This window comes from Lichenostomus cassidix, chromosome 1 (genome assembly GCF_008360975.1).
Source record: "Lichenostomus cassidix isolate B80296 chromosome 1, HeHo_3.0, whole genome shotgun sequence".
NCBI classification, from domain to species: domain Eukaryota; kingdom Metazoa; phylum Chordata; class Aves; order Passeriformes; family Meliphagidae; genus Lichenostomus; species Lichenostomus cassidix.
The window spans coordinates 69,645,514-69,668,458 of record NC_139479.1 but is presented as its reverse complement, the minus strand read 5'-3'; the positions used below and the strand labels follow the sequence as shown (position 1 = coordinate 69,668,458).

Here is a 22,945-nt window from a genome sequence, read left to right as displayed (position 1 = left end):
ACTTTCCCTTCAGGAAATTATGCATATTATGTAAGTGACCCTTGAGCCTTTCCAAGCTGCAGACTCCCAGCTCTCTCAGCCATTCCTTATATGAATGGCATTCCAGTCACCCACATAAAAGTATGGCCTCTCCAGGATCCCTTTCCCAACCTGCTGGCAATGCTTTGCTGGTCGACAGTGGCTGAACATGAGCCAACAGTGTGCACCTCAAATCCTGGGTTCAGTTTTGGGCCCCTCACTAGAAGGACATTGAGGGGCTCGAGTGTGGCTAGCACAGGTCTTTCTCGTGAGAACATTCCGCTGTGTTTTATAAACAAAGATAAAGTTTGGATGTTTTTAAAACAGTGTCTCGAGATTTGGATAGTTCAGGCCTGGCCAATCAGGCCTAGGGGGGGGTTTCTGGCTGACCAATCTGGGCGACCTCTGAAAAGTCTATATATATATTGAAATCAAAATAATAAACTCTCTTTCTTGCCACACTGAGAACTTGGGTCCTTTTTCTCTGCTAGCGGCTCAACAGCGACACTCGAGCATGTCCAGAGAAGGGCAACAGAGCTGGGGAAAGGTTTGGAGCACAAGTCTGATGAAGAACAGCTAAGGGAGCTGGGGGTGTTTTCCCTGGAGAAAAGGAGGCTCAGGGGAGACCTTGTCACTCTTATCACTTTGTACAACTGCCTGAAAGGAGGGTGCAGCCAGGTAGGGATCTGTGTCTTCTCCAGGTAACAAGTAACAGGGTGAAAGGACACAGTCTTAAGCTGCATGAGGGGAGGTTCAGGCTGGAAGGACCTGGAACCCCGACTCTAAACCTCCCAACAGCAGGAATTTCTTCACAGAAAGGATGATTAAAAGAAGAAAAGAAAAAAGGATGATTAAACATCGGAACCGTGGGCAAGTCACCGTCCCTCGCGGTGTTTAAGGGACGACACGGCTCTCAGTGCCATGGGCAGTAGACTCGCTGGTGCTGGGTCACAGCGCGATGATCCCGGAGGTCGCTCCCAGCCCGACTCCCGCGCGTCGCTGTCGCTTTAAGGGCCGCCGGGCCGTCCCGTGGTGCACTGCGGCGGGCGCGCGGAGGGGAGCGTGGCCGGTGTCCGTCCGCGCGCTCGGTGCCGCCGCTCGCTCCGGAGGTGGCGGCGGGCGCGATGCGGCGCTGAGGGGCTGAGGGGCCGCGACACCACGACCCACCCACCGACCCACCGGCCCGCTCTCCCACCGACCCGGGCCTCGCCGCCGCCTCCCGGCCCCGTTCGCCGGCTATTCCCGCCGCCGCTGCCGCCGCCGCCATGTCTGCGGGCTTCTCCTTCGGCGCGGGCACCCTGGGCTCCACGGCGGCCGCCGGAGCAGGAGGAGGAGGAGCAGGCGGGGGCTTTTCCTTCGGAACCGCCACGCCGAGGTAACGCGGCGCCCCCGCTCTGGGCTCGGCCATGCCGGCAGCCCCCCGCGGCCTGGGGCTGCCGTGCGGGCCCGGGCCCGGCCTGAGCTAGGGGTCCCCGTGGGGCGGGGGGTCGGGGCGGCCGTACGAGTCACGGGTGTGTGAGCGAGTCGCTGCCCCGGCCTCGTGTCTCGGCTCCTCGTCCGCTCCCGGCAGGGCCTGGGGCTCCGCCAGTCCCGGCTGCAGGGCCCGAGGTGCGCGGGCGAAAAGGCTGCTCCGTGTGTGCCCCGGCCGCCCTGCCTTGTCTCCTTCCCGACCCGCGCCTTCGGCATGGACGTAGGGAGCGATCTGTTTAGTAGCTAATAATAAAGGGAGTGTTCTTCTCAGTGTGCTTTGGCGTGGCTTTGGATGTCTCCCTTCAGGGCTCACGCTGCCGCTCTGAGCGCAGGATGAGAATGAGATGTGCATCCAGGTTTCTCAGAGTCAGCCTGAGTTTGTGTGCGCAGCGTGGAGCGCGCTGATGCCAGAGCCCCCATGTTCAGTGTCCAAAAGTGATGTTCTGTGGATGTTTTCGAAGTTAGGTTCAATCGTATGCATTTTGACAAAAATAACCTTGTGTTTGGTGTATAGTATCTAGAAGTGAGGGGAACTTTGATGTGCATGTGACATACAGCAGGCTCTGTACTAAAAGCGTTATGATTTCAGTTTCTTACAATAACAGGTAAGTCTTTCTTGGTGGTGGGTTTTTTCCGTTTTCTATTTCTTTACAAACAACTGGACGAGCAGAGCCTGCATATTCTGACCTGCTTGCTGTTGTGCCTCTGTTGGAGAGTAGGGCTGTTGTGGCACTTTGTGTCAGCCACTGTCCCAGACGTGAAGAGGCAGAATCCATCACCATAGTGTAAACTGAATGGGTGGGGTGCTACTCAAGGGAGCTTAGCTTAAAGAGATACATTTGGAAACACCTCTCAGAAACGTCAGGAAATAGCATTGTGAGAGGGAGAGAACAGAACATCTGGATCTGAAGGGCATCCATTTAATCCTTGGACTAAATGTCAGTATTGCTTCTTTGGGAGCCCATATGAGAGGGAATAAGTTTTTTGCGTTCCTAATAATAATGTAAATGTTGTGGTCATGACAGGTTGATGACTTTCTTATGTTACTTCTGCTTGGTTTTTTGGGGGGGTATTGTTTGGGGATTTGGGTGTTTTGAATTTTTTTTTGTTTTGGTGGTTTTTTATGTGGGGTTTTTTGTTTGCTTGTTTATTTTAACTCTTATAGTAAAGCTCATGTGGACTTTAAGAGTTTTTGCTCTTTTGCTTCATGCCTTCTTAATGTAGGTTTTCTGTGATTAAAATGAGTAAATGAAAATAATATTTGTTTATTCAAAACCATTCCTCTAAGTATACTGAATTAAGGGAAATTTTTTTGCCTTGTTCATCTGCACTTGTTAAAAATTGCCTATTGAACGTAAATATTTTGGTTTGGTGGGTTGGGTGTTTTTTTGTGTTCTAGCTGGCTTTTTTTTCTTCTCTTAAAAAAAGTTTAATAGGTGTTAAGTAATAGTAGTAAAGTGATCTCCATATTTGTTTATTTATTTATTCTTACAAGCAGGACCAGTCTTCAGGGCTGTTGGTCAAGGAGTATCACAGAGGAAGGGGCCTTCTTACTGCTTCTTGATTATCCCTGTGAAATAGTTTGCTTGAGAACATGTTTGAGATTGTCAGAAGAAGTTGTTCTGAGCTGGGCCCAAGATGATATTGCTAGGTGTTGGGAGAAAAGGAGTTTTATTGTCTAGTCCAAGCACAAATGTTATTCCTCAGTGTGACCAAAGATTATTTTCTGGTGGCCAGAAGCCTCTGTGACATGCTAACACATCTAATTCCTGCTTTATACCAGTAACCTTTCAGGTACTTGCACCCTTTTTTATTTGGTGTTCTCTATCATAGCTTTAGCCAGGTGCAGTGCTTTATTCTAATTCTAGAATTAGAGTTGAGGCCTCACTTCAGTGACCTGAGCTCCTCTTCCTTCCATCTATGTCCTTCTGGCCCAGGCTTTCTCATGCTGGTGAGAATGCTGCCATTATTTTGTTCCTGCATTTTGGATTCTTTCTACCTTGAAAAAAGGCCACTTCATTCTATTTTCATTGTTTGGTTTGGAGTTTCTCGGTCCTCCTATAGTGTTGAATATTGTAGTTTATACCTTAGCTTGCTTCTAAGGGAATGTTATAACACAAAATGCTTTCACAGAAGAGTCATCTACTGGAAAAAAGATGAGATACACAACCTCTTGACTAGTGAGAGAAGCACCATGTTGTATGTTTAGGTTTGCAAGCAGTTAAAGTCATGGTGCTGCAATTTGGTAGGTCAAAATTTTGGGCGTAAAGACAGCTGAAATGCTCTGGATCCTGTGGGACAGTTAGTGAGTCTATGTCCTTCTAAACTTCTTGGCCACTCTGCTTCCCAAATAACTACTTTAAAAATAATGCACAGCTAGTTTTGAACTTGCAACTTGCTAGTTTTGAACTAGGGTTGCCATGATCAGTTTTATAGATAGTTCAAAAAGTTCTAATTTATGAGCTAATTGTACCTTTTTTTCCTAAGAATTTACTTTTGTGTTTAATTTGTTGTTTTAGGAGCTGCCCTCCTACAAAAAGAGAGAGGAGTTAAGGGAACAATGAGAGAATACTCAATGTCTGAAAAATAAAACTTGACAGCTACTAGCCTGAAGTCTAAATTGCATTTTGTTTTAGTGCTGTTGTTGTACATAAAATGTGTTTATGAAAACTTAACCTTGTTTCTAAAAAGTCTCATTCAGAAGAATGGGACTGGGAGGTTATCGCAAAACAATTATTCACCTGATCTTTCATCAGTTAAGAAAAAAAATTTTAAAACCATAGACTTACCTGGGTGCTAGTACCTGTAATTTCATTGGTTGGAGATAACTATGATTATTATATTCTCCTGTGTTCTGTGCAAATTGTAAAGCTTGTTCTTTATCTGGAATCAAATCTTTAAAATGGGTGGCTACCCGAAAGAAATATTAAAGCCTTTGTTTTCCTAATGATGACTGATCTGGTTCTCTCTGTTATTTCTCTTCCTCTTCACCTGTAAAAATAGATCTGGAAGTTTTTTTCAGTAGCTTTCTGACAGGTAGGCAGAGAAAGTACAATAGGCATGTGGTTGGCGCTTGTACGAAAGGATAGTATTTTGGTTGGAAAATTAATTTGTGCTTCGGTGTGTTTTGATGGTAAGGTAGGGTAAAGTTGTGCTGTTGATGTGAATGGTTCTGTGTCTCTGCTTATCACCTAATGAAAGAAATCTACACTGGCTGAAGCTTCTGGTCAGAGGTAACTAACTGGACTTCTAACCTCTGAAAAAATCTTCATGCAGATTTGTTATCTTCTTTGTGCTTCCTCTAGCATGTGTTATCCCATTTCAGTAGCACAGTGAGAATAATTAGGTAGAATGAATGAGATGATATAACAGAAAAGTTTAAATTTCTGAGTGCTCTAGCAAGATCTGTCAGTTCAGCAGCAATTGAACAAATGGTGGAGGTAGTGTCAGGGAAGCAATGGGAGTTAGAGAGCTGTGGAAGGAAAGAGGGAAACTAACTCCCTCTCTTTGTTCAGTGGCAGTGAGCTTGGACTCTGTCTTGCCCAACTGGGTTGTTTGTGTTTGTGGAAAATGAATGATAGCATTGGAAATAAATTTAAATTGGGGGGGATATTTGTCATTTTGAAATATAATTATTGCTAATAGTGTCATTTTGTAATAGTTCAACAGGAGGACTTAATTTTGGAACTCTGGGCTCTTCCACTGCTACAGCAACTACATCGGCTCCTTCATTGGGCTTTGGGAGTGGACTTTTTGGATCAAAATCAACCACTGGCTTTACACTAGGAAGCACCAGTACAGGTAGAAAAGAATTCTTGTACAGCAGATTTCAGATTCAGCCGTGAAGAAATAAATTATATGTACTCAAAAAACTGGGTCATCCTGAAATCTTCACTATTTTACAGTCGTTCTGTAGCTCAGATTATTGCTTACACAGTTTTGTAAAACGACTTCATTGAGCAGTTTAAAAGATCATTCACTGAGAATTATGCAGTACCAGGGCAGCAGAAACACAAATGCAATTACCAGAAAACTTCCTGTGTAAATTGTTCTGGTTTTTGTTTGAATCCTGATGTGTTTTAAGAATCTTAACTCTTCATCCAGGATGCTCAAAATTGACTTATTATTGAGGTGTATTTAGAGTTAAAAAATATTTTAAAGCATTGTGAGATTGTTTGCATTTGTAATGCAGTACTTGTAAGCCTGCAGTAGTGCACATTTCTGGTTTTCTTTTTTGGGGCTTTTTAATGCGATACACCTGAAGGAATTGAATATTTTCTTAGGTCTCTAATTCAGCCTATGAATATACAGTTTCTTATAGGAGTAATGGAATACAAAAGAATAAAACTTTAGTGACTGGGGGTACTTTTTTTCAGCCATCAAGCAGACATAACAATAAATTTTACTTTGCTGCAATATTGCTAAACAAAATGGTCTTTTTCTTCTTGTATGCTTATATGAGTAGATGGGGAGGGTTCTAAGAACCAATCTGCTAAAAATAAATTTAGCAGCAGACTGAAAGCTTGTGTTACTGTGGTTGGCTACATTGGAGTAATTTTCTTTCAGTGATTCTTCTGATAATCTAAATCAGATGGCTTTTAAAATATGAAATGGCTTAACACTGTGTCCAGAGTAATCTTTTTAAATTACCAGTGGGGCAGAAACCCTAAACCAAGACACAGGATTTTACAAGGACTTTAGACTCTGTAATCCTCTTCACTATACTGTAAATCTGCTGGTTTACATGCTGATGTTATGCACTACCATGTGGCTGAAAAAAATACTTGATAGAATTACTAGTTTTCATTTTTCTTACCTTAATTTATTTAAAATTTCAGACAATTTACTGCAGTGTTAAGATGAGCTTCTCTATTAGCAGCTTTTCACAAAGCAAAACTATGGTTTTTGAAGGCAGCTGTGCTTTGATTTGTGCTGCTGGTGCTTACCAATACTGTTTTCTTTGTTAATGTTTTATATTCAACACGCTACAGGAAAAAAACTTGTATAATACTGTCTCAAAATGTTGCAATACTTCAAGATTTTGTTTCATGTTTTTTACTGTTGTAACTTCTCTATGGTCTTCTATTACTGTTCTTACTCTGTTTATTTTTGTTCCCAAAGCAGGAACAGCAACAACTATTGCTACAGGACTGACATTAGGTAAGGATGTAATTTGGATTTTAATCTTTTACAGACAAACCCCAGGAGATAGATCTTTATTGTAATATATAGAGTTAGTGATCATAAGTGAGCTTTTTTCCCCATTACCAATTGCAGTTTGCTTTGCAGCTCAAACATGAAGGCTGTAAATCAGAATGGTGCCCTACAGTTCTGGGCACTGTTACTTGTTAAAGGAATATTCAATTCTTGTACAACAGTGACAGTCAAAAGTTGGACTTTGTATTTATGTTCCTGTAATGAGTTTCATCCTTCAGCAGAGGGGAGGGAGATATGTTATCAAAGAATTATTCATACAGAATTTCTTGGTCTAGTGAACTCTGTGTGAACATGTCTGTTTGGTAATTACCTCTTTTGGAAGAATAAAGGGGGTTGAACTGGGAACAGACTTTGAGAATATTTTTTGATTCTCTGGTCCATTGTGGTGACTGTTTTACAGCTGTCATTAGAAATACAGGAGTATGTGGGTTGTTATGGGCTTGGTTTTGATTTTTCTTTTTAAACAGCAACTGAGGTCTAAGGAGTAACTGAGCTTGAGTGTCACAAATGTTAGGGGTGGAGGTGCTATGAGACAAACTGCAGTCAAAGAACTTAGGAAGCCACACTATTTATGAACAAATAGGAAAAAATAGTGTTGAATAAAGAAGCAAATGAAATGGGCAGAAGAAGGGAGGAGCAGCAGCTAACCCAGAAGAAGCTGTATAATACATAATCATATGTGGAAGTCAGTATTATGCAGATGAGCATTAATTCTTTTTGCTAGCTGGATGAAATGATGTCATCCCAAACAGACAGCAGTTACTGAGAATACAAAGCATGTGTTTGCTGTTGTGGTTTGTGTATGTATGTGCACACTCTTTTACTTTGGAATAGGGATTCTAGAATGTGAAATGGGTTCTTACCATGAAAACGGCAGGAAGTGGAACTTTTTTTACTTCAGAAAGGTTCAAAAGCAGACTTTGAGAGAATAACATATTTTTCTTGTTTACAAATTGAAAGGATATGTGCATTCATTTTAGTATGCACATCTAATTGAGAATTTATAGTCTGTATTTTGAGCAGTATTGTTTGTAGCTCCATTTACCAATATTTGTGTAATTTACTAGATATTTTTGGTGGAAGCTTTTTTTTTCTTTGTTTTTAATATGGTTTTAAGATTGCTACTGGATATAAATGTCAGTCCAGAATTAAAGCCCACTGGATCGCTAGGAATTCTGGAGCAAAAATGCCTGTACAATTGATGTGAACCACTGAAATTTATTTAAAAGTTCTGTGGGAATATTTTACTTGATGCAAATGATCTTTTGTGCTGTGTCACTCATAGTGGTTAAATTACATGCAGAAGAGGTAGTGAATTTAGTTTTCATTCTCAAACAGAATGTTCCAAGAGTGATAACTGGTTTTGGGTTTCTTTCAGGCACGCCTGCCACCACGTCAGCAGCTACGACGGGCTTTAGTTTAGGTTTCAACAAACCTGCAGGTTCAGCCACACCATTTGCTTTACCTGTGACTTCTACCTCAGCCAGTGGCCTGTCATTATCATCTGCCCTTACATCAACTCCTGCAGCAGGTAGGAAAGTGTTTAGGGGTTTGGGGTTATTTTTTGTTTGTTAACAATAAAATTTCACTGTATAACAGTTCTACATCTGTTTTTTTATTATTTACATAATCGTGTGGTAGTTGAATAAAGAGGTTAATTGGACTTCTCGAGTTCTAAATTTGAGTACTCTAATACATGCAGAATTATGGTCAATGTACCTAGTGATATAGATAGCATATAATCTAAGTCATTAGAAGTGTAGCAAGAGCTGGTTTGTCATGTAAAATTATTTTTCTTATTGTTAACCCCACTGAAGATTGAAAGCTTCCTGCTCGTGCAGCTGCAAAGTTCGGAAAATGTCTACCTATTGCCAGTGGCCTAAAATGGTTAACTAGTAGTGGAAAAAGGTTTTTCGAAATGGCTTGTCATACTGACATATACCTGCCATCATATTTAACTCAGCTGAACTGCACCATTCATGATGGTAATTGAGGCTGGAGTTCATTTTTCTTAACCTTGGAAGTCTGCATGTGAGCTCAGCTCTCTGTGCACTCTGTTCACTGTCCCTGTGGTCTTTACTCAGTTCTTTCCTATGCTACTGAAAGTTGGGATGCTTAATTCCAGAAGGCAGCTCAAACTACTGTGGAAATGTTATTATAGCATGTGTCTTGTGTAAACATTTTAATGTTAAACATAAAACATTAGAATTTCAGCATTTTAATATAAAAATCACTTACTAGTTCAGTTATGCTGTAAAATAAATTCTATGCCAGTTTCTAGATTCTACAGTGTTCTGGGGGGCTACCAAAATTTTTGTATAGTTGGAGGTAAATATGGACTAATTAGGGTTATGAGGTTAAAGCGAAATAACGTAATTCAAATGCTATGGCTGTGTTTGAAAAGTCTGTAGGAAATAAAAATGCTTATTATCCAATTACGATGAAGATGCTGTTCAGACCTTTCAGTTGTTTCAGATTGTCTATGGGTGTATTTTAATTAAGTGTTTGCATGAAGCTGGTTTTCTTTCTCTGCAGGAACTACTGGCTTTACATTAAATTTGGGTGGCACAACTGCTCCGACTACAACTGCTTCCACAGGCCTTTCCTTAGGAGGAGCCCTAGCAGGCTTAGGAGGTTCACTCTTCCAGAATACAAGCACAGCAGCAACAGGTGAAACTTATTTTAGTTTTTATCTCCTGTCTCAAAACAGTGACATTTAATGTGTCTTTTATTGTATAAAATAAGATTTAGTTTATACGAAGTCTTAACTCTGTGGAAGTGTAGTTTTAATAGTGTTACAGTTAAGAATAGTGGTGCTATCTGTGGACAATAAACATGAAACGGAAATAATTGGCTCCTTTCTTATTCTTAAAATCATTTGTATTTAACACTTTTTAAAAATCAAAATACGAGGAAATCTCTGTCGTTTCCATAACTGGCTCAAGGAATTTGATCATATGTGGGGAGAGGGCAGTGACATATGACTATCTGTGGAGAAATGGAAAGCTCCTTATTTTTGGTGAGTTTTGGTCTGAATAAAATCTTTCGCTGTTTGTGTTGTCATTTCACAGCTTCCTTTCATTTTTAGTTCTAGAGGAAGAATTTGTGCTGTGTTGTAGTCTCCATAACACTGCAAAATGCAAAAATGCTCTTTGGATTTCTTGTAGGACTTGGGCAGAATGCTTTGGGTTTGACTCTGGGGACAACTGCGGCTCCTTCAACTACTGCCAATGAAGGTCTTGGTGGCATTGACTTTAGTAGTTCTTCAGACAAAAAGAGTAAGTTTGTTTTAAAACATTCATTTTTTTTTAATTGAGAGAATTTATCAGAACACCACAGCAAAGACTAATTCATTAGGAATTGAAGTTGACAACTTCATCTCTCTTTCAAGGCATTTCAGTTGATTTCATTCATTAGATGTTGTGCTTGTACAGAAGAACAAGATCATGTTTGCAAATGCAATGGAATATTAATTCATTTAAAAGTAAGTTTAAGCTTGAGAAGAAGAATCTAAATCCTTTGGCTTTTTGGGTGGGAAGACTCAGGGCTGGTTGCTGAGATGGCATTGCAGGTTTCTTCAGAGCTCTATATCAGACTGTCACTAGAGGGAAGAGCTGAGCTATGTTTAGGTAGTGTGTTGCAAATATGAAAAACACTGGTTTGAAACTGGTGTTGTCCAGCTGTAACAGTTCTTAAACTTGTTGGTTTCTTGGTTTTTGTTTTTTTGAAAGCCTGCACAACTAAAGTGTCCTAATCTTAGGTATTACTCTTCAAAGCTGTTTCTGCTGGTGTGTAGTTCTATGTGATATGTTCTGTCAGGTCGTTAAAATCATTTATACAAACTTCTATGGTAGCTTTAAAGTATTTAAGTAAGGGACTATTGAGCATTGACATATGTATGCTTGTTAATTTGCCTTTCCTTTACTGGGGAATTAATACTGTTAATTTAATCTCTTCATATCATTCAGTACTGAAATTTTAAATTAGTTATGCCAATAGCTAAAAGAGAAGAAAGTATATAAACTATGGAACCAGAATATGGTAGAGAGTAGCATAATTTGTGGAGAGAGAGGTCTTAACTTGTAGAAGAGAGGACACTGACTGTCAAAACTGGAGTGTTCTACATGATGTTGAATTCTGGTTGTGGAATTTATTATTGAAACTTGGAATAATGAAAAGGCTCTGATACTTAGGGGATTTCCACTACTATAATATTAGGATATTACAACACTTCCATAACATACAAGTATAATAAAATAAGGACCAGAGAACCATGGAGTCAAAATTGACTTTAGTAGTGTTGTTTTGTTCACCTCTTAGGCTGGAAACTTTTATAAGTAACCTGAATACCCCAGCATGTCGTATAGTGGGACTGGGTGAGGATGAGCAGAGATCCCTTAGCTAAGCAGTGGGAAATGTCAAAGGAGACTGTTTTTTGAGGTTTTAATTCAGAAGTGTTTCCCTTAATTGCTAGTGCTAGCTTAAGCAGTCCTCATAATATCCCTGCCTGTGTGCTGCTACTTAGTTCTGTCAGCACAGTTGTTTCTACTGCTATAGGAGGAACTGCATTAAGGTTTGAGAGTGGTCATTTTGAGGTTTTTATTTCTGATTTCCTCATAAAGAAAAGGAAGTGATATGGTTATGAAAGAAAAGTGCCCTAGGGAATCCCAGGACAGACAGAGACTAGTGCTGATGTTCTCTCTTCTGGAATTGATAATAAAAGTTTTTGCTTCTGAAGACTGACCATCTAGGATTTCTTTAAAATACGGCTGCAGGGGAAAAAAAAACTGTTCTGATACATACTTTCCTCTTGTATTGCCAAAGAGAGTGTTAAGAAATGGAAAATCTGAAGCACTCAGAAAGTAACAAAATCCGATGTCAAATTTGTGTCTTGTACGTATTGTTGTGATATACAGTAGCAACAACAATAAAAAAGGTGGCTGGAGCGCAAAAGCAAAATGTACTTAGTTTTCTGCCTATTTTTGGATTATCAGCAGAGAAAGAAGCCCTAAATTATGGGCTTTGTCCCTCATGTTTTTTTCCCCCTAATTTTGTGTCAATTTTTTTCCCTTTAGCAGAAGGCATAGCGAATGGTTGTGAGTGCAGTCTGTCTAAAGTACTGGGTGACAGAGTCTGCAAACAGTTTAAATAGATGTTTTTACGATGCACAAGTCAATGCTCCTGTCAGGAGAAGCTACTATTTTAGAAGGAACATCTGTGATACTAGCATTAGCTGCATAGCTGCTTTCTGCCTTGGTGGCACTGACAGGATGTGAAATGGATTCAGCAGAAGGAGATGAAGCGTTTTCCTTGGGCTGAGTGAGTGCTCTTCCTAGCAGACTGCTGTGGTATGGAATGCCATTGCTGCTACACCCATAGCTAGAAATAGTCATGCCCTGTGTTATGCATGATGCTGTTTTCTGTCACTCGGAGGCATTCGGCATCTTGATCCACAGATGTGTAGCTGAGAATGTGTAGGTGGCAGGAAAGCAGTAATATTTTCAGTTCTGTAAAATCTCGCTCATTTCTGGACCTAATGCAATAGTAGAATGCTTAGGGAAGCTCAGTGGGCAAATGTTCATTGCCTTCATATCTGAGAGGAGACTGCCACTGCTGAATTTAAACACTTGAATGTTTTGTGGGTGCAGGTAGAAGTGAGTTGTGGTTGCATAAGCAGAAACAGATTTCTTACACAACTGCAGTTGTTTATGCATTTGTAGTGACTTGTATAGTGATACAAGATGTAGTTACTCTGAGTTCCAAGAAGGTAGCATCTCAACTGTTGAGCTATTGTTCCTGAAAAGGTAGTTATCTCTGAAGGGGGTGTAAATGAAAACCTCCTTTCTTTTATGGTTAGCCTAGTCTGTTCTGCTTATCATGAGAAATCAAGTACATTGTAGTCATTAGTTCTTCCTTAAAATCTTATGAAGATTGTTTTGTTTGTTCTTAAAAGCTTTATTTGTGACCTACAAATTTTTTTTTCCCTAGGTGACAAAACAGGAACAAGACCAGAGTAAGTGTCAGATTTTTTTTTTCATTCTATGTTTTAATAGAAAACAGCTAAACAAATATTTTAGTTTTGCTGCTGATTAGATATTGAAAAAAAGAGTGCATAGCCAACATCTGCAATACGGGCAATTTAGTAATGTTTGATCATGATTTTAAGCACTGCAATTCTTTTTCATATGCAATACCTACAGCTTATCTGGCATCTGCTGAAGACTGGTCATCTGGTCTGAAAAGTCATTTCTGCAAATATGTACAGTGCTTGCACCATAGGCTTGGACCCTGGCGTAGGATCTGTGTGCATTAATCCACATCATTCCTAGTTGCAGCATTTGTGCAATGGGTGCAAAACTGCATAATCACTTCCTTGAATGTTTTAGTGATATTTAGTAGTCATGCAAAAATGTATTGGCAGTATTAAGGCACCATCTAAACATTCATTATTTCTTGCAGAGATAGCAAAGCACTGAAGGATGAAAATCTACCTCCAGTAATATGTCAAGATGTAGAAAATCTACAGTAAGTAGTTGTTTTTATTTATGATGGTTGATCAGCTGAAGTATTGTATACTGTTGATGCTCTGTGACAAGAACATGTTCCTGCAGGCTGCATGAAGGACAAGTTATTAGCCCAAGGCCTTTCAGCAGGTCAGCCTTGGGAGCAGAATGGGTGGATAGTTATAGTAGCTAAAGTCTTAGTCTGGTTTTTCTCAGTCTCACTTTTTCATGCATTTATGCAGATGGGCCTGCCCAACAATTTGCTCTTAACCATCTCTCTCTTGAATTATTAAGCCTGTTGCACATGCATAGTAAGTACTGGACCATATGTCCATACTGCTTGTGCATCATGGATCATCTATGGAATAGAGAACTGTAAAAGAGTCTTCCCTCGGCAGGAAGGAAATGGTTTGTAGACTAGGCTGCATGCATTGTATTTGTGAGTTTGGAGTAGTAATTGCTTTTACATAGATGCTTTATATTACTATATACATATAAAATTATATATATTGTAATTTGTCAGAGGGCAGCATAACATTTTTAAACACTTGCTATTTAAAGTTGAGGAGTTTGGGGAAGGTGGATTGCTTTTTGGTTTGGTTTGGTTTTTTACATTAGCTAAGAGTTAAGATAGTACTATGCCATACAGTAATTTTGCTGTTCAGTACTTGGTTTTGGAAAAATAAATGTAATAGCTATTTAAATAGTGTGACCAAGAGGTGAACACTTGTAAACTTGTAAACAGGTTTGATACATTATGTTTCTTTCCTCCCCACCCCCATCTTTTTACCTTCCCCCAGGAAATTTGTGAAAGAACAAAAGCAAGTTCAGGAAGAAATTAGTAGAATGTCCTCTAAAGCAATGCTTAAAGTACAAGAAGACATTAAAGCTTTGAAACAGCTTCTCTCTGTAGTTGCCAGTGGATTGCAGAGAAACACTCTTAATATTGACAAGCTGAAAGTTGAAACTGCACAGGTATAATTGAATATAACTTTTTTATGTCGAGTTTGTATGTTGATTATTTCATATAGAATAGCTAGCCTTCTTTATCAGTCAAGTTAACATGTGTCCCAACTAAAACAGTGGTAAACAGAATGAAAAATTGAATCACTTCTGATCTATTTGAAGTTACTGGGGGAAACTGAAATCTGTCAATATTTTCAGGTAAGTAAAAGCAGTAAAATGACTTCTATTCAGGAATGCATTCCTACGTAGCAAAGACAACTAAAGGAATGTGTGTCCAGTTCAGTTTCAGTAATATATTCAGCTGTTAGTGAAGACACATTTGTAACAATATGATGGACTCTGGAGCAGCAAAAATACGAATATGTAGTCTTCTGATGACTTTGGAGGAAAAAAAACTAAACTACCCCTTAATGTTTAAGGGACCAAAATTTGTTGATTAGCACTAGTATTCATTTAGGGAACTTGAGTGTCAATTCTGTCCACCAGTCTGTGTCTTAACTCTGCAGACAGTTTGAGCTCAAATTTTGATGCAGACACTTTGCAAATTAAGTTCTGTACTACCCTTTATTTCATTTAGCATGTCAAGGCTACTTGATTAAATTTGATGTTTTTTCTTTATTTTACTCTATAGTTGCATCTTGCCAACAGTTTTCTGTGAAAACAAGTTTGTTAATGATATTCTCATATTTCTGTACATGATGCAGTTGAGTATAATCACAGAACTAGGCACCGAGAAATTCTTAATGGTAAAATTATTAGGAAGTATTAAGCAGAAGTGTATGCTGTAGTTATCATGTATAACATGACCATTTCCATAGAGAGTCATTTTTCTAAACCAGTTCATATTTTTTAAAATGTCAAAATAATCTTTTTTGTCCTATTTTTTCTCTTTTAGGTGTGTTACTTCCTTGTACTTGACTGTTGCTTTTTTCGCCTCTAGACCTCAATAATATAATATTTCTGAAGTACAATAGAAAAATCTTGTTTCTGACAGTTTAGTGCAATATTTTCTGAACTTTGGAGCATGTAATGTGCTTTCAGTATGTGTGGTCTTTTGTTCTGTCCTCAAACTTGTGTTGGTATTTGCAGTTCCCCAACTCTCTGATAGTCTGTTCTTTGGAGAAATTCTGATCAAATTCTATCACGGTGTTAAATACATGAAGAAAATATTTTATGTCAATGAAGAGTAGATTCTTCTTCTTCAAAAAGAGTAGCATTTTTCTTCTTGAAAACTTCTTTCAGAACCTTATTTTATTAATTTTCTCTATTTAGGAGCTAAAGAATGCAGAAATAGCATTGCGAACACAGAAAACTCCACCTGGTCTTCAGCATGAAAATACAGCCCCAGCAGAGTAAGTTGCTGTTATTCATAAAATATAGTCAATGATAGAATTTGGAGAAGAGTGAAATGGAGGAGACCTTGTTGCAGCCTTTACAAACTTAACAGGGTCTTGTAAAAAATGCAGGGACAGAGTTTTTAGTAGGGCCTATTATGACAGGGGCAGTGGTTTTAAACTGAATAGGGCAGATGCAGACTAGATATAAGGAAGAAACTTTTTCAATAAGCGTGGTAAAAGTGAAAGAAGTTGCCTAGTGACATGTTAGATGCCCCACCCCTGTAAACATTCAAGGACAGGGCTTTGAGCAGCCTGATCTCATTGAGGATGTCCCTGCTTATGGCGGGGGATTTGGAAGAGACCTTTCAAGGTCATCTAGTCCAACCCAACTGTTTTAAGATTCTGTGAACTTCATAATACAATTTTTTTTCCCCTGCTTCTTGTAGCATTTCTATGGAGTGCTTCATAGAATCACTGTTTTATTTCTTCACTTAATTTATCTTTGTCTCAGGCATGAGAAATAGTCTTCACTCTTGTTCCAGTTGTTAAGTGACGTCAAGAATGTCATACAGCCTAACTGTACAGTTAATTGAATGAAAATTGGCAGCTAATAGAGATCAGATAAAAAAATGCAGACTAATTAGTCAAGTTTAATCATACAATTTCACTGTATTACTCATCTAGTTACTTCAGAATCTTGGTCGAACAGTTTGAAGTACAACTGCAGCAGTACAGGCAACAAATAGAAGAACTGGAAAATCATCTTGCTACTCAAGCAAATAATTCACACATAACTCCACAAGGTAAATGTTTCAGTTCTAATCTTTTGTGCCTGAAGAATTTAGCAAACTTATACCTATAAGGAAAAATTAAATAATCTCTTCTCTTTTGTTATTGTTGGGTTTTCTCTTTTAATGTACTGGGCAAATCAGTGTTCAGATAAATTCTGCAGTTGTTCAGTGTAAAGACTTGGATTAAAGTTCCATTCATAAAGGTTCCTGAGCTTTTTAGAATGGATCGATTTCCTGAGTTGTGATTTTTAAGCCTGGTTTGTTTGGACATCCACATCTCCCTCCCCTGAGCATCTATCTGATGTCGGGCACCTTCTGTCTTGCACTGGGCTTTCTAGCCAGACAAATAGGGGTGCCTGCTCTGTCAGCACCAGATAAAAATCAGAACTTCTCATTAGTTTGGAGCCTGTTGGTATTGCCTTCACCTCTGACCAACTGAGAAAATTTAGTCTTGTTTGCTGCCACATCATTCAATCTTAAGAAAAAATCTCTCTGGTCAAAGAATACTGACCTCTAGACAGTAGTCTTCTACTTGGTTACCATTCCTGTGGTCATAGACAGTTTTACCTTTTGGGCCATTTTAGGTACCGGTCCTGTAATTAGCAGTGATTTCAAGTGCTTGTCTTGTGGTACTAAATGGTGCATCTTGCCATCACAGGATGGTGCACAGACTTCTGGACCTTTTATGTCAAAAAGCAAGAGGACTGTCTAGACTTAGCTTCCATAACGAAAGATCTGCTGAATCCTGAGGGTCCTCTATCTTTGTGTGACCTTCTTGTCCATCAAGACTATGAGAAGGGGTACTTTCACAGATTTTCCTAAGGTTTTTCAGCAGTTTCTGCTATAATCAAAAGGTTTCTTTCTTGTGTAGGCAAGGCTCAATCTGTTGTGCCAGTGTGAGCATGTTGTCAGCAATGATCTGGTGATCTAGTCAACACTCGATTGCATATGTAGCCTTTACCATACAGGAAAAACTTCCTTTGCCATACAGGTTTCCATGAATCAGAATGTCCTGAAAATTTTGAAATGTCTAGTGGTCAGTATCAATAAATTGCCTCCAGACTATTTGGAAACTTGTGGCCAGTCTTCCTAGAGACTACTGCCTCCACGAGATTGAGTCTACAGCTTTTCTGTATTACAAGGGAGGAATTTGCCTGTGGAGAGACTAACATTAGCAATGATTCTCGAACTGGAAAACCTATACATCTTCAAGAACTTGATAGCTAGCTACTGCATGCATTTCAGAAAGCTCTGTGCATCCTTCAGAGAAAATGCAGAAACTGATCTTTTCACAGTGAAAGAGCCATTTCAGCACTTTTCTGTCCTCCACTTTGGTACATTGTTTCAGTGTTTCTTTATAAAGAGCATTTTTTTGTCAGCAGGTGCCTCATTTTGCCAAAACCTTTGAGACTTTCCCTTTGGTATTAAAGTTTTGCCTTAATGCTGGGTCGATGCCCTGAAAATACTTTTATATCTCTGTGGGAAATAGGATATCCTAAATATAAGACTTTGGTAGGCAAGAAGCTCCCTGTTGTGTTTCTCTGATTATTATATGCTTGTGGGGTAGAGCCAAATTAAGAGCTCCTGTGATGCTCCTTAATTATGTGTTTAAAATGTAAATAAAGCTTCCATTCTACTGCTATCTCTGACAAAATCAACTGAACATTTAACTACACTTTAAGTCAGAGTGGAAAATATATACAAATGCAGTCAAGTCTGATTTAACTGTATGTACGTTGTGTCAGTGAGGTAAAAATTGTTCCTATGTAATTAGGCAAAATTAGTTTAAATCTTACTTTTTGGCTTTGTTAAATAATAGAATCATAGGAAATGCTTTACCATGTATATAAAAATAAATATGAGAAAACAGAGCCTGTCAAAATAAAGTTTGAAGCCCTGTCCAAAATTAGTCCTTGTATGATTTATGGCACCCAATTGCTGTCAAATCCTGTATTTCATGCAGCTGTTTTTGTGTTTTGTGTGCTGTATGGATTTTGGGTGAGCTTCTTGCTTTGGTATAAACACTAAATCTTTTCTGCTGATAATGAGGTTGTCACTTACTGATATTTTATATGCCTTTTACAGATTTGTCTATGGCTATGCAGAAAATCTATCAAACGTTTGTAGCTTTAGCTGCACAGCTTCAATCAATACATGAAAATGTAAAGGTATGTTGCTTTTATGTGTTTCTGTGCTTTTCCTGCATGACTGCAAGGAGTCATTTTTCAAAAATACATCTTCAGGTTTACTTTTTGGTGTTTCTTGGGGTTTTCTTGCCCTTCTGTTAAATAGACTGCTTTTAAAAATTTTCAAACTGTCCTGGAGAAGTGTTTTGATTAAATAAGTAGGTTTTGTTCAACTGAAGTTTTATTTAAAGCATTTATTAATAGGGATGACAACAACTGACCACAATCATTTGAGTTACAAAATGTTTTTCATTTAACTCCTTTCCTTCTAATTGTTGACCAGTTTTTAAAATGTCTGTTTTTGAGCTCATACCTGTATATTTTGATTTTTGCCCAATGACCTTTTGATGTCAAGCAAAGATGATCTAAATCTGCTCTTGTTCAAATAGGTAACAGGAGGAAAAAAAGTAAGTTTCCATATATAAGCTTTTTCAGCATATCAAAGAATTTTGGTTAAAATTGTGTTCTGTCTAGTTTATTGTTTATAAACCTGGTTTTCATGTTAAGTTGTATTTGTAGAAAGAAAAAGAAAAGACTACGTATCAAAGCTTACGTATCAAAGGTCCTAATTAGGCCTGGTTTTGCCATCACAGACTGTGGCTCATTCCATTTCCATTTTTCCATTTACAGTTCTGGATATGTTGACAAAATATCACTGTCTTCCAATCTGTGATTTTTCTTGAAAACATCAGAATCCTTCTTGGTTACAAAAAACTGAAACAAAACAAACCAACTTGAAGTTTACAGGTGTTTGAAATTGTTTCTGCTGAGTGACTTCCTTAATGGAAATAGCTCTGTTAAATCTTCTACTGGTTTCTTTTGCTAAGCTTCTTCTGCACAACATTGCTACCTCACTAAACATCTGAAACTTTTTACTTTTTTGAATAATGTTCAGGAATACTGAGGGTCTTGTATGATCTTAATTCCTTGCATTGCATTGCTTCTGTCAGCATACATATTCACTGGTTTACAAACACTTGCCACCAGGTATTTGTGCTGCTCTTAGTTAATTCTGTTTTGCTGCCAGGTATGTAGTATATCAGCTCCTCCATATTTTCAACAGGATTAACCAAAAAGTATCCCAAATGTCTTCATGCATCATGGCTTCTGAGATCTGAGTGTACCCTGAACTTGTGCAATGTTCTTTGTGATGATACGTTTTTGTTCTTAAGGTTGAACAGCTGGCTTAGTTTGCAGGTATAAGCAATGTTATCTTCAGTACCTTGTCAGTGTGACTGAAGAGGAAAGACCTTTCTTCAGTTTAGAGTAGAATTCTATTGCGCAAAATTAAGGGGTATTTTGAGGATTTTTTTTCCAGGAAATTTTTTTGAGATTTAATCTAGTGGGTCCATATGGATGGTGATATTTTAGAAGGCATTTTATAAATAAAGCGTCAAAAACCAGAAAGATGAATGCACTGCTCAAGTGAATCTGTCATTATAGCCATCTGTTTATCAGCTACAAGATGCTAGAAGAGGAGAGCAATTTTGAAACTGTGGTCTCTGCCTTATATGATGTTTTTAATACTGTTTGTGGAAGGCAGAGCTGTGATCACAGTTCATTTCTTTGCCTGAAGTAGTGCAGGCTTGTACTTTGATTCAATGGTCTAAAGATGTGAAAAAACCACCATGGTCTAAAACATCTTCGCATGGGGTTAGTTGCTGAATATATTTGTATTTTGTATGAACATAGAGATGCATTCTGTATCTCAGCTCAGCGAAAAGTAAAATGTGCTTGGGCACAGTTTGAGTAGGTAATGTCATTAAATTATTCAGCATACCTTAGCCTTAAGAACTGCTCTATGATGTCTAATGGCATTTGTCAACTCTTAAAGCAGACAGTATGCCATTGTATTAAATCCCATCAGAATTCTACAGATGTCTTTTGTCTTCAAAGACAGCACTTCTGATGTGATAAATGAGGTCATTCTTTGTGTTTCCTGCTGTTACTGGTAGATTTGGGATTACAGCTGTTCAAATCCTGAGTCAGAATTTTTGGACCATAAACTCTTCGAGGAAACAAGCAAATGCTTAGCCAGGAACACAGGACATAGTATGCCTTCCATGAACGTGAAACCGTTGTCCTTTAATAAATCTATTGCATTTAAAGATTTTCTGTTGTAAGACAGAAATAATTCTATCAGTTATCTAGTTAAAGCTATTTAATCTTTTTTTGTTAGGCAAGATATGCATAGTTATCTCATCTGTGACAGACAGAAATTGCTCATATTGAACAAGCCAAGCTGGTATTGCCACAGAAGGTGGTGGGGTTTTGAGGGGGTAAAGGGCAGAGGCAAGGGATGGTGGGGCACGACGCAGCAGGTTTGGGCTGCTTGCTGCCCTAAGGCAGAATGATCTGTTGCATTTGGACTGTGTTACATTGCTAGTGAAATGCATCAAGAAACAAGAGTGAATTCTAAAATTTTGGTAGCTTCTTTAGCTTTGTGCTGAGGAGAAATGCAAGAGTGAAAGGAAGGAAGGAAAGAAACACAGGTGAAGGTAATAGGGGAGCAAAACCAGACTCCATGGAGAAAGGGTAGCACTTAAAAAAAGTGTGTTATTTTATAAGCCAGTAATGTGGCTTTGTTTTGCCTCTTGGATCAGCTGAGTACAGTGATACAAATTGAATTGTGGTGATTTGCACCAGCATTTAAAGACTTAGGCTGACATAGTGAATGGTGTCAGTTATGCTTGATGACTTTGCCAAATTAAAGTAAGGAATCTGTTCTGGCTATAGCTGTTGCAAACCAGTTCTCTCTAGCTCATAGCCTGACAAAGTTTTTTGGGTTTTGGAGGGAGCTTCTCGTTTGTTTGGTGGTGGTGTTTGTTGGTTTGGGTTTTTGTGGGGGTTTTGGTTCTTTTAGGAAATGTTATTTATAACTCAGTGTTTCTTTCCTTATTAAGTTAAAGGGTTTATGTCAAATACATGGAACTAAAATGGCTTCCTCCCCCCCTCCTTCAGATGCTCAAAGACCAATACCTTGGCTACAGGAAAAGCTTTCTGGGAGATGCCATGGATGTGTTTGAGGCAAGACGAACAGAAGCTAAGAAGTGGCAAAGCGCGCCACGCGTTACCACTGGACCGACCCCTTTCAGCAACATACCAAATGCAGCAGCCGTTGCAATGGCTGCAACACTTACTCAGCAGCAACAGCCTGCTACAGGTCTGAGTGCATTCAAGTTATAGATTATTAGTGTTATGACAATAGTAAATTCATGTAACATTTTCTATGAAGTCTTCCTTTGTGTTAGACTAAAAATCTAAACGTTGTGATGAACGAAGTTACTGATACATAGCCAATAGAGAAATGCAGGGTAGACTTAGCAATAATTATTCAACAGATACTTAATCTTGTGAATTTACTTGTATTAGTGATATTTCCTGTATTGTTCCAACTTACCCCTTGGAATGTGAGTCTTCACTCTTAACTAACATCTCTGAATACACATAGTATAGCCTCTTTCCAGAAGTTGTATTGTTACAGTAAGTTATTTTAAATTTGTGAGGAGAGAATATCTAAATGCATACTATCTTTTCCTTATGTAAAATTAATAATGCATTTTTATATAGCACTTTGGAACTGTAAAATGCAAAATGCTGTAGAACAGGAAGGATAGTGAAGCAAACCTCTGTAAAATAGGAAGTCAGATGCCTGGCTTATTTTGTAGCCAACTTCTTTGTCAGTATGAAGGTGGAGCAGTTTTTGCTGGCCATTCTGCTGTTGTGAATAATTAGTAGAGAAAGGAGAGTGGGTCAGTGGTTCTGCCTGTGCACATGAGTAAGAGAAAAACCAAAACAGAGGAAATGCATGACCCACTTCTAATAAAGAATGGATACATATGGCAAAGGAAATAACTTAAGGCACCTTAATTGACGTTATACTAACCAACCCTCTCTGAGGGATTTCAGTATACAGACCATTTTGTTTATGTCATCATTGAACAGAAATAAGGTCAATTCAATTTACTTTTACTTGAACAGGGATAAATATCTATGTCAGCATGTTATGAAAAGTATAGGTAGCTTCATCCTACCTTTAATTTTCTAAAATGTTACATAGGTGTACTGAAAGTCCATAGTAGTGCTTTCTCTGGTCTTGTAACAGCAGTGATAGTTTGAATGATTCTAATTAGAGATATATGCCACAGCCACTTCAAGTTTGACACATAATTAGACTGTCCTTGCCTTTTTGTAACAGAAATAAAATGTTCTTCCAGCCCTCACCCTTCTAAACCAGCAGGGAGATGGGTTTAAATGATATATATGCCAGATTACTCTGAACACAACAAAATCTGAAGTGTTTATGAAGTACTTCTTGTCAGATTTTCAGTCATAGACCAGAGTCTTTCTGTTGCTGCTGTGTTAATCCATGGACATTTTGTTGAAGTGGCATCTTAAAAAGAGTTTGGTTTTAAAAAGAAAACATGAGTTAATGTAATGTCAAGCTTCAGAGGTTT

General features: G+C 38.7%; 1 protein-coding gene across 2 annotated transcripts; it reads left to right on the top strand.

Annotated features, from left to right (window-relative positions):
* Positions 1–1,047: 1,047 nt before the first annotated feature.
* NUP58 (nucleoporin 58) lies at positions 1,048–22,939 on the top strand. 2 transcript variants are annotated; one of them, XM_085062714.1, is made up of 13 exons: positions 1,048–1,393; positions 5,150–5,289; positions 6,613–6,648; positions 8,084–8,236; positions 9,241–9,375; positions 9,873–9,983; positions 12,694–12,718; positions 13,165–13,230; positions 14,009–14,183; positions 15,447–15,526; positions 16,196–16,314; positions 18,388–18,470; positions 21,450–22,939. In XM_085062714.1, the coding sequence occupies exons 1-13, from the start codon at positions 1,284–1,286 to the stop codon at positions 21,672–21,674; spliced, it is 1,458 nt and encodes a 485-aa protein (XP_084918840.1). In that variant the 5' UTR covers positions 1,048–1,283; the 3' UTR covers positions 21,675–22,939. The 2 variants fall into 2 exon arrangements, with proteins under 2 accessions (XP_084918840.1, XP_084918830.1); XM_085062704.1 differs by having other exon boundaries at positions 6,610–6,648.
* The last annotated feature ends 6 nt before the right edge of the window (positions 22,940–22,945 follow it).